This window comes from Cinclus cinclus, chromosome 6 (assembly GCF_963662255.1).
Source record: "Cinclus cinclus chromosome 6, bCinCin1.1, whole genome shotgun sequence".
Classification (NCBI taxonomy): domain Eukaryota; kingdom Metazoa; phylum Chordata; class Aves; order Passeriformes; family Cinclidae; genus Cinclus; species Cinclus cinclus.
The window spans coordinates 26,437,882-26,449,644 of record NC_085051.1 but is presented as its reverse complement, the minus strand read 5'-3'; the positions used below and the strand labels follow the sequence as shown (position 1 = coordinate 26,449,644).

Sequence of the window (11,763 nt, the reverse complement as noted above, 5' to 3'; positions counted from 1 at the left end):
TCTGTTAGGGCTCAAACATCTCTCAGGCTGACTGCAGATGAAGTTACCCCCTTAATTAGCTGGTTATATGAGGTGACTTCCTGATATTCTGAGACTTGGTTCAGATTGAAATTGGCTCTATATTTTCCTGTAAAGGTCCTGGGCTATGTGTCTTCCCTAATTTTTGGGTAATTAGCTGACACAGGCTGGTGCTGGTGTTCCTCACACCTGTGGTTTGTTGGGGTTAGGGCAGTGAAACAACTGCTTGAAGAGTGCCTGGAGTGCTGAATGAACCTGGAAAGGTCAGGCAACTTCCGAGTGCTCCTGCGAAGGTAGAGAGGTGCTGTTGGATGCTCACATCTACAGAGCACAGGGAGGGGCAGAGATAAAGGTTTTGAGCTACTGCTTTATGGGATGAAGATTGCATTTGAAATTCTGTTGCAACAAATCTGAAGGCAGGGTTGCATGTATTAACAGATGGGCTAACACTTCAGTGAAGATTTTTGAAAGGTAGAGCAGCCCAATTACTTCAAGTGAGTGAGTAGGAAGAGCAAGATTTTATCTCTCCAAAGCATATCAAGGGCATGTGGAGTTGTTTTAATGCAGTTTCTCAATAGTCTTTTGAAAGCAGAAGCCCTCCTTTGTATGTGTCGCAATCAGAGTAGTGTCTTAAGCAAAAATGTAATCTACCCCTCCTCCACCTAGTGTGATCTCTCTCTCCAATGGCTGAAAGAATATTGCAGAGTTTTGAGGAACAGGTATTTTGAAGGCATGGTACACAGAAACATGACAATTAAATGCCAACATATTAATCATATTAATATGAGTGTTTTATTTATATATATATGTATGTATGTATATAGGGAGTACTTTGGTTTGGGTGCTTTTGCTTGCTCTTTTTAATACAAAAAGTTCCTTAAAATTAGTGTCAGGCCAAAAATTAGCAAGCCAAAGGTACATTTTCTGAGTCTGAAATCCAGCACCTTGGGAACAGGAAAGTGACACTTGTCATCCATGGTACGCTTTGTCTGTGGAGATTATTGAGCTCAAGTCCTTTGTGTAAATGGAGTTTGACTTGAGCTGCTTGCTCTTAAGTTTGACTGGCAGGATGAGGTCTTTGGAGATTTTGTAGCTTGTGGAAACCTTATAAAGAAAGAAGAAAAACAAAGTGAAAGGCAATACCCAGGGAAAATCCCCAGCTACAGATCTGACACTGTTTAATTGCTTAATTTGTTAATACTGAGTAATTATTTTCTAATGTGACATCAGGCTGTCATTTTTTAACACCTCTAGCATGTGCTTTGAATATGTACCCCTCTTGTTACGTTCAGGGTGTGTAAATGATGACTGCTCCCATTGTCATCCCAAGGGTGGTACAAGGATACTCTTCTCTTGCAATAAGATGAAGTCCCCCATTAGTCATACATTTCTGTAGTCCTGGATTATCAGAAGGTGATAGAGTGGTACATAAGGTAATTGTGGGGTATTGAAAGCAGCTGTTAGTCCTCCCTGCAACCTTTTGCAGTTAGATATAGAATTATCTGAATGTCATATTGGGGAAGCTAGTGTTTTCAGCAGGCCAGTTTAGATGAGAATGATATATTTTTCTCCACCTTGCCTTAATTAATACATAGTGCAAAATCATGAGCATGTAAATGTGCATGAAAAGTAGAGGGAAATTGCATCTTCCTTTTCGCTCTCCTTGTTCCTGCTCAGAGCTTTAAAGAGACTGTTGAGTGTTCTGTCATCAAATACAGTCTCCCTAATCTTCAAATATCCAAGTAAGAGTGTAAGTAGTATGTGTATGATGATCTCTGCCAATTTAAAATTATTACTTTGGAAATGTGTTTGCTAAAAAGAGCCAGTGTATGGCTCTTTAGACTTTGGGGCAACCTCAGACATGAATTGCTTAATGCATGCTTTATGGTTGTCTTTGAAATTGTCCTTGAATTGTGGAAGAACTAATGAAAAAATGCAAAAAACCCAACACGATACATGACCTTAGAAGATGTAATCTTTTTGAAATTATAATCCTAGGGACACAATTCTACTTCTAGAAGTCCAGTGGGACAAGCTGAAAATTCATTATTTTTTATTTTAAGCAGGTGGTGTAGTAGACACCAGTAAATAAGCCATCAAATGCTGACAGGGACTTAGTGTCACAGGTGGTGTGAGCATTCAGTGCTTAGTTCTATCATGTATTCACTGCATGAATAAGAAACTGTTGAGGTCATTATTCTAGGCTGCCACAAAGATGCCAGGTCTTTAAAATATAGGATGTTCCAAAGCCTTCTTGTGTGACATGGACAAGTAGTGGTCAAGGGAGATAATGCCAGCTAAAAACTTGGTGGTGGCCATGAGCAGGAGAGGGAGAATTATTTAGGAATGTGTTTTGGGTATGGCAATGATGACATTATTTTGAGATGAGGAAAACAGTCTGAACATCAGGAAGCCATTCAGTTGGTAAGATGCACTGACTCTGGAATAATTTTATTATTATGTGAAGTGCTGTCTCATGTATGGATCTTAAAAACAGCTTGGGTAACAGAATGTAGTGTCAGGGAGTCTTGTACTGGCTGTGAAACAGCTGGGATGGTATAAATGTGTATAGGTGCATATATCTGCTGGAACAACTTGGGGAAGGTGAGCTGGGCAATCTACCCTCTTTCTTTTAGTACAGGATGTTTTGTAGATGTTTTTAATGGAAAGAGATTCCTACTTTAAATTTTAATCCTGGAATACTTTCAGGGAACACTCTTTCAGAAGCCGGAAAGAACTAGTTTTGCGAGAATGCAAGTGATTCTCAGCTGTGACTGCTCCACCTCAACTTGTTCTTAAGTATTTAACACAGACATAAAGTAATAAAGACAAAAGTTACAGGGTTTTTGGGGTAGAGATGCACATGTTCAGTGGAAGTATTTTTTTGTTCATTCCTTCAAGGAGCATTTCAGAGGCTGTAGATACACATTTATGAGCCATTTTCCTTTGATTCAGAGAAGACAGTGTAAAGTGTGCCTATGGAGCAAGCAGCTAGCCATTAAGGACTTCAGATGGAAACCACCAGAGAATACCACTGCATGTTTTGAATAAGATCTTCTGAAGAGGTATCACATGTGTTTATCACACAGACATCAACACAGAAGGAAGCAACTTGTATATAAAAAGAGGATTTTACTCTAGTGATGTTCCTTAGACAACACTTCCTCTCTTCTTCTGTGCAGAATTACTTTGATACCAGCCTCCCTGGCACAGGGAGTGCACTTAGGTGACACTCACTGCAGTTTACAAGGTTACTTTCTTTGCCTGCATCAAATGAATTAAACACCAATTACAAGTAAGATTGTTTCAAATCAATCACTTCAGTTTCATGATGCAAGACTTGCTGCCTCCTATCATGAGCCAGAGAGGCCAGAAAGAGTCTGGCAGAGCCAGGTCTGCTCTTGCATGCTCCAAAATTTACCAGCCTGCACATGTATACTAGTTTAGGGCTACTCTAAAACACTTTACAAGGCAGTGAGTCACTGTATGCTGGGGTGAAGAGCAGTCAGGAAGGGTTTTGTGCCCTGGAGTTTCTCACTGTGTCTGCTGGACTTGCTGTGGGAGCCAGCACACAAAGATCCCTTTGAAGTAAGCTCTGAGGATGGGTGAGCTGCTGTGCTCCCTGGGCCCACGCAGGAGAGCACAAACCCTCTCTCCTGCCTCACCCTTCCACTCTCAAGTTTCACCTGCTACTTATAGCTCCTTCCTTCCCTCCTGTTTGATTCAATATCAAACTGCAAGATTTCTGAGCATGGATTTACTTTTTTTTAAAATATATATACAATAAATATCCCGGCAAAGAATACTCGGCATGTATTGAGATTGCTAAATGTAACACAGAGATGCCCAAAGTAGCTTCAGGGGAGCATGGATGCTGCAGTCACTCAGTTGTGGCATCAAAATTGAGTCACCTTGCTGAACTAGACTTACTTTCTCAAACTGTGCTCCTATGGGAAGATTGCTACAGGTATTTGAGTTGATGGTTTGGAAAGAAACCGCTGATATCTCTCTCTACTATCCTGCAGCATGATGGTGGCAGTGTAGAGATACTCTGGGAGCTGTGATTTAATTAATCAGAAGCACTTTGCTTGGGGGTTAGGATTGTTGTATAAATCCAAAACTTTTTGTTACCAGTAGTATTTCAAGAGAGCAATACCAGGGCAGAAAGGGGCTTCAGCATCTTCCCCAAACATTGCAGTGGGTAGAAAAGGAATTGCTCTTCATTCTGCTGACTAAGTTGAGGTGCTCTAATAGGCTGCAGGAAGCAGGGAGGTGACTGCCTAATGACTGGAAATAATCAGGGGGTGGGGCAGGAGAGCCTCGTCATAAAATCCCTATTCCTCCACCCCTAACCTGCATGAGGAGTTCCTGCCAGCCATACGACTCAGTAACCTTTAACACTGGACTTACATGCAACTGGGGCAGCAATGGGATCAAATTTAAGTACAAGTGAGGTAAGCAAAAGAAGGTGATAGCAAGTGTAAAGGGGGTAAAACTGCCTGTTATTCCAGTGAAGTTGATCACAGAGGAGAATGAGTGGTTTGTGTTGTATGGGCAATCCAGAGAAATCGAGTTTGCTGTTCCTCAGATCTTGTTGCAAGGATGGCTTTCCTAGTCTAGGCTTTTGCAGAACCTCATGGCACACTTGTGTTTTCAAGCTATGTTTTAGGGCTAGCAACATTGCTTATAATGCTTCCCTAAAAACAAGAAAAGGAAATAAAAAGCTGGCAGAGTTGTGATGGTGGTCAGTAAAGCACCTAATGATGTCGTTATAGAGCATAGCTCTAAACGTGTCCTTGAATGTGAGATGTTTTGACATGTCAGCCTAAAGTAAGCATTTAACATGTAGTTTAGTTTTCTTAACTTTGCCTTGTGTTGTTTTTCCTAGACTTTTACGAGCACCTCAGCACCAGCGGTGAGAACGGTAGGTAGCAATTAGCTGGCCCTTCATTAAATGCTGTCCAGTGCTGAATGTAGATCACCAGAAAAAATTTTAGGAATTCAATGGCTTGGGGGAAAATGTTACAAAGTTTACTGGGCATTGAAAAGCTGAACTGCAACTTCTGCTCTGCAGATGGAATATTGCCTTGGCTTTCCATAAGCTCTAAATAGTCTGGCTACTGTTGGTGTCTGATGCTTATGATGTCAGTGTTGCACTTTATCTGGGCTGGCTTGTACTTCAATTATATAAGTTTTTAAATTACTCCCTTCTTTTGTGCTTTGATTTCTTTGGATGAAATATTCCCATTTTCTTAATAGTTTATTCCTTTACAAGAATAACTTTTATGTGGGTCTTCCAGTTGTTCCTAGTGCTCTGGTATTCCTTGTAGCCTTTCTTTGCAGTGTAATGATCTGTTCTTGCAATTCTCTGTGCAGCACGGCGTTTACAGGTAAAATTGTGGGATAAATGTGGCATGTTCAGCTCCTGACAAGTTTGATCTTATCAGCCTAGTAGGAGTGGGAGTAGTGCCCAAACTTCTCTGAAGGTGAAAAAAGAGCAAAAGGCGTTTTGTAAAGGCTGAATTGAGGATGAATTCTTTGCACAGGCAAGTTAAAAATGGCAGGGCAATTAGCAGACATTCATGTTAAGGGGTATTAACATAAAGGGAAATACATCAGAGGAGCTCCTAGGAGCCAGTGAATGGGAACAAGTGGCTTTGGCAGCAGGATGAGGCTGCCCTCTGGCACTTGCAGTAGGTTTGGGGCTGCCAGTATCAGTTGCAAGTCTCTGGGAATCTGTTTGCAGGATGGGCTTTTGCCTCTCATTCAGTGATGTGGGGTTTTCCCAGCTTTGCATCCACACACTGAAATCAGAGTGATACAGAGAATCTTTTACATGGTGCTAAATTCTGTTTGCCTTGTGAAAGTTTCCTGTTATCAAAAGTATCTGATGCCTGTTTGCAGCTGACAATATTTTATTTTCTCTGTTCAAAATGAAATGCTGTGGTGAAACTTTTGCAGACTTTCTTCAAAAATTAGCTTCTAAAATGATGTTTGGGTCTCTGTGTATAGTCTTGCAGCCCTAAGAAGTATGCTAGAATCATAAAAATTCTTGTTTTGAATTCTAGCCTGTGTTTAGAGGTTCAATCTGTTTTTGGTTTTTTTTTAATCTGTAGTGCTTTTTACATTGTTAATAGGTCCCTAGGTGTGAGACCTGTAAAATTGCATGGCTTTAGATCATTACTTTTATCTTCAAGGTATTTAGGGTGGCAGGACTGACCTGAATACAGTACCTACAATTTAGAGCAGGACCCAGAACCCCTTCTTTCCTTCTGCCACGGTTCACAGCTCAGGAAGGACTTGAACATTTTTTCCATCCGTTTTTTTACATGGAAGATGTTATTTATAATAAATACATAAGCCTAGTATACCTGAGTTGCTTTTTGTTACTCAGTGGCTCAGTTAAGGAAATGAGTTTTCATTGTCAGAATGAGTTTCAGGGCAACAAATAGGATGTGTGGGATTTCAATTTGAGCAGCTACATAAATTAAAAAGAATAGGTGGTGATAAAAATTTGGTAGTGCCCTCGTGCTGACAGTCAAAAGAATAACACTTTTTAGACCATATAAATTACTTATGAAGACTGGTGATCTTGAGGCTAAAAATCACACTGAACTGTGGAAATCCTTGACCTGGTTTGTCTTATAAGATTTGGATTCATTATAGCACATGTCCAGCTTTGGAGCTGCAAACAGGAAGAGGGGAAAAAAAAAAACACATGAAGATTGCAGTCTGATGCCACAGAAGTTTTGCATAACTCTTGGAAAGAAGCAGCCATTGAGTCAGTGCTGCTCCTTTTGTTTTTATTCTGAAACACACTTGGAGACTCTACTGACTTGATAAGACCTAGCTATGGGTATTTTAAAATGGGTGAAATAAATCCAAAAATAGCAGTACAAGGAAGGGTGTTTCTTATGCATTTGACTTTGCCTGATGTGGTAGACCTAGTATTGTAATGAAATCCTGTCTGCCTTTGAGGCTTCAAAATTCTTTGAAGTTAAAAGGCACCACATACCTGACCCAGGTCAGAAGCAAGGCAGTGATCTATATTTTAAAGCCCTGCTACTCCTTCTGACAGGGTGAGTGATTTCTTTGTTGTTTTTCATGCTTTTTAAAGTAGCAATGAGATTTCTATTCTTTTTTGATGAGGTAGTTGAAGGAAGAGTACTTTCCACCAAATACATACACACTTTGATAATTGCCTTTTCTCTTGATGTAACTTGGGAATATTGCATAAGTTTCACTATTGTCTCCTCAAGAAAAAACTTCTGTGAACTACTTTTAAGTTTGGAACTTTACTAAAATAGAGCAGTTTTAGAGACCAATTATATAATTCATTAGTATGGATGAGCACTCATGTATGTGAACAGTCCTATTGCCTTCCCTCAGACTGGATATGTGAGGATTGCACAAGTGTGCCACAGGACTTAATTGAATTTTTATCTGACGTAGGACAGTGTGACCAAGTCTTGCATTTGCAACCTCATATATTTAAGTCATTTCAAAAGTGATCATTAAAATGCCTGGCCTGTGTTTCCGGTTTATGAGGTAAGATTCATGTCTCAGATGAAATAAATATAGAAGCTGAAAGTTGAAGTGTGTGTAATAACTGACCTAGGAGGCTTCTGGCCTCAGAACATACCCAGCCTGTGATATGGACATCATCACATTAAAGGCAGGGATGTGGAAGCCCTTGCCAATTGCTAGGAGATTATCCATTCAAGGACAACTTTTCCTGTGTGACTGAGTAAGTTGCTGACAACTAGACTTGGTAAAGCATTCAGGTACCTATAAGTTAGGAGTGGTAAGGTTGGACTTCCAAGGCTCTAGTAAGGGAATGGATTCCACACCCAGAGGGAAGCGCTGAGAGTTGATTTTTTTGTAAGTTTGGAGAGTAAAATATGCCCGAATGGAATTATAAGTCCTGAGCAGAGAATTGCATGAGTGGTACATCCAGGTAATATGGGCAACAGGGAGCAACTTTCATACGTGTCTCCACGTGGCACTTGGCTGCAGGACGATATCACTGTCCACTTGAGATTCACAAAGTAAAGGTCTCAATGCTTGTTTTCCAAGAGCTGAGCCAAGGTTGTTCCTTGAAAATGGTGTTAAGCCCAAAAATTAATAGCATTTCCATGGGAATGCCCAAGTCCATTCTTCTGTAATCAAAGGATGCAACCCTCCTCCTTTCTGGATAAGGGAGATGCTCCACATCTTCTGAAATAACACATCTGAAGTCAAAAACACTTAAAATTTATTGGATGGGGAAAGCAGGAACCAAACATAAATGTAAAAACATGTCAGTAGATTTGCCAGGGGCAGGCAAGCCTTGGCTGCTGGTCCCTGTGTCTAAGAGGGCTTTTCTCTTTTACCCATTGCTATTTAATTCATATAGAAAAGAAGGTATTGCATTTCAGCTGTGTAGTCTGGGCCTGATATATTTTGGTTGCTTGATTGGAGACTGTAATCCTTTTTGGTTTTTTGTTTTTTCTGCCAAAGAACTTTTTTCTTTCAAGGTGTGTCTATCCAAGTTATCCTTTGTGGGCATGTTTGGAACAATGGAGCAGATAGAGTTGTCATCTAGTCTTTGTGACAGCTGAAATGTCCCACACCTGACAACTCCAGGGCTTGCAAACTGCTCCATAAAACTGCCCTGTGAGAGAGACTGGACAGGTCAGATAATGTAGAACACACATGCTCATATCAGTGACTGTTCTGACCCTCCTGCTGCTGTCTCAGTGCCCCTCAGCTCTGCATCTTTTGGCCCCCTGTCAACTCAAAAGGAAGTGCAAGACAATACTCTAGTGATTTCTTGAGGATGGTTTGTGTTCTCTGCTGGCTTTTTGGAGGTGCTGAGGTTTTCATTGGCGAGGACAAGGACCTTCTTCATTACACTGGTTTATTGCCCAGTGTCATGTCATGGTCCCTGTTGCTTGACTCTCTGGCAAAGCATTGTGAAGCTCTTCAGGATAAGTCCTGTGATACTTCTGAAAAGACATATGATTTGGCAAAATGTATAGCCTATGTGAAGGAAATAATAGCAAGGTACATTTTATTAGTTAACATCAGTGTATAACTTTTGTTTTTGCTGCTTTATAATTAATACAGGCCCTTCTGATGCCTGCATTAAGCAATAAAGCCCATGTGTTTGTGTAAGGACACTGAATTAATTTTGTGAAGTTAGAGTATATCTATGAAAGTAAGAGAGCGGGCTTATGGGTAGAGGTATAATAACAGAATATTCTGAGTACAAAGGGACCCACAAGGATCACTGAAGTCCATCTCTTGGCCCTGCATAGCACCATCCCCAAGAATGACTCCATGTGCCTGAGAGCATTGTCCAAACTCTTCCTGAACTCTGTCAGCTGGTGCTGTGACCACTTTTCTGGGGACCCTATTCCAGAGCCCACTCACTCTCTGGGTGAAAAACCCTTTCCTAATATGCAGCCTAAATCTCCCCTGACACTACTTCATTCCATTCCCTAGGGCTCTGTCACTGGTTACCACAGAGAGCAGTGTCTGCCTCTCCTTTTCCCTTCATGAGAAAGTTGCAGACTGCAGTGAGGTCTCCCCTCAAGTCTCCTCCAGGCTGAGCAGACCAAGTGACCTCAGCCACTCATTATTCAGCTCCTCCTCAAGATCCTTCACCATCTTTGTTGCCCTCCTTTGCCTTCTAGTAGTTTCATGTCTTTCTTATATTGTGGCTAAATATGCCACAATATGTGTTTAAAACTAAAACTGCCCCCAGAACTCGAGGTGAGGCTGCCCCAGCTCAGAGCAGAGCAGGACAATCCCCTCCCTTGCCTGGCTGGCCATGCTGTGCCTGATGCCCCCCAAGACAGGGCTGGCTCTCCTGGCTGCCAGGGCACTGCTGACTCACATCCAACTTGCTACAGACCAGGATTCCCATGTACCTTTCCTGTGGCACTGCTCTCCAGCACCTTGTTCCCCAGTCTGTATTAGTATCTTGTTTTTACCAACTGGTACAGATAGAAAGATGAGATGAACTTTTGGGCACAATAAAACCTGTGTCTGTTCTAAAACAGAATCAGTAGGTGGAAAGCTAAGTATCAATTTGAGCAAGTGTTGATAAAAATGGAATCTGTACATACATTTGTTTTAAAATGAAAGATGGAATTTATGAAAGAGGAGATAACTGCTTTACTCCTTACTCTCTCTCACATATTAGTTATCTCAAAGGTGATAATGGGGAACAGGTTCATTTATAGCCTGAGGAACATGAAGATTCATTAGTATGACCCATGGAGTTATATGAGTTATTATAGACCTAATATCTCTGAGCTCAAGGTTTCTGGTATCTAGTGGAGCTGTGAATTAATTCCCAAGATCAGCTCTGGGATGATTTTTGTAGCTTTCTGCTGGGGATCAGGGCTGAAGATCAGAGGTCCACCGGAGTCTTCAAGAGAAATATCACTGTCAGCTGAATTTCTCTTTTTGGGTATGTGCAAAAGTTTTTGCTGGTGTGTGGTAGACAGCTCAACTTTCACAGCTCCTCTGACAGTATTTGGTGTCCCAGAGACAAATCTGTCCCACTGCAGGCAGTGGTGTGTAAGAGGTGAGGACACCCACGAGTGTGCTCTAGGGCTGTTTACTGTGATAATGAGGGAGCAGTGATAGGAAGATGTGATCTTTATCAAATCAAACTCTTGGCACCTATTGTTAACTTAAGTGATTTTGAAATGTGTTGCTTCTATTTCAGGCTTGAATGGAGTTATGTGCCAGAAATTTGTGCAGGTTTTTGACTGCTGCACTTGGTTTGATGAATTGTATTGGCTCAACCTTGAAAACCTTGTTCTATCTACATCCTTACAACTTCAGAGTTACAGTAGTCTGTGACTAAAGACTAGAATACTAATGTCATCTTTTTTTTTTCCTTTTCTGAATTTTTGTGCAGGCACCAGTATCACCTTTCAACTTGCTCACCGTAAAAATACTAAGAGTGAGGAATGTCCGGAAGGCAGACTTGCGTGAGTACTTCTACTATTGTTGGATGCTTCTTATAACTGCTTAGAGAAAATATTTGGACTATGTTTTTGTTCTCAAATAGTGTAGGAATACAAGCATGTATTGCTGTAAGTTTGCAAGAATTATTTTTATTTTAATACTGTAGAATTGCTTTCTCTTTTTAGATTTAAAGGTACTGACTCAAGCAAGGTGATGTGCTTTGTCTTTTTTGCCTATCTTACAGCATGAGTTATATTCCCTACCCTTCTGACATCAGACTTAGCTGCTGATCTGAGGTCTGCTCTGTAAACAATGAAAATGCTTGTATTTTTAAATAAGAAACCTGAGTATTTCCTACAGAATTTCTTGATGAAAGAAAGAGAATTAGCAATGCAGATGTAAAATCAGCAGTAGCAGGAAAGCCTATGAAAATAACAGATTTACAAGCAAAAACTTTCTATTATTTCTGCAGAATTTGTACATATGTAGGAAGTGATGATAAAATCCAGTGTGTCTTGGAATTTATTTAACTTACAGAATGGAGATGTTTAAAAGTAAAAAATAATAAAAAAAAATAACAGAGCAATACTTTGAGCACAGTTGAGAGGAGTTTAAGTGAAGGGCAGTGAGGGGAAGTGTTAAAAGGCTATCTAGAATAGAGACTTCAAAAGAAAAAGGTGAAATAAAGACAAAGAGAATAAGAGAATTCAAGTCTAAAGATCACAGGAATAAATCTAAAAGATGTAAAACAGAGAATAAATCCATACTATGTTTCCCAAA

General features: G+C 40.5%; 1 protein-coding gene across 1 annotated transcript in view; it reads left to right on the top strand.

Annotated features, from left to right (window-relative positions):
• The first annotated feature begins 4,445 nt into the window (after positions 1 to 4,445).
• LOC134045545 (cytosolic phospholipase A2 epsilon-like) overlaps positions 4,446 to 11,763 on the top strand; it is a 32,260-nt gene continuing 24,942 nt past the window's right edge. Inside the window, exons 1-3 of the mRNA XM_062495367.1 lie at positions 4,446 to 4,472; positions 4,907 to 4,942; positions 10,934 to 11,006. Of these exons, the coding sequence (XP_062351351.1) occupies positions 4,446 to 4,472; positions 4,907 to 4,942; positions 10,934 to 11,006 (136 nt within the window). The remainder of the gene's footprint in view (positions 4,473 to 4,906; positions 4,943 to 10,933; positions 11,007 to 11,763) is intronic.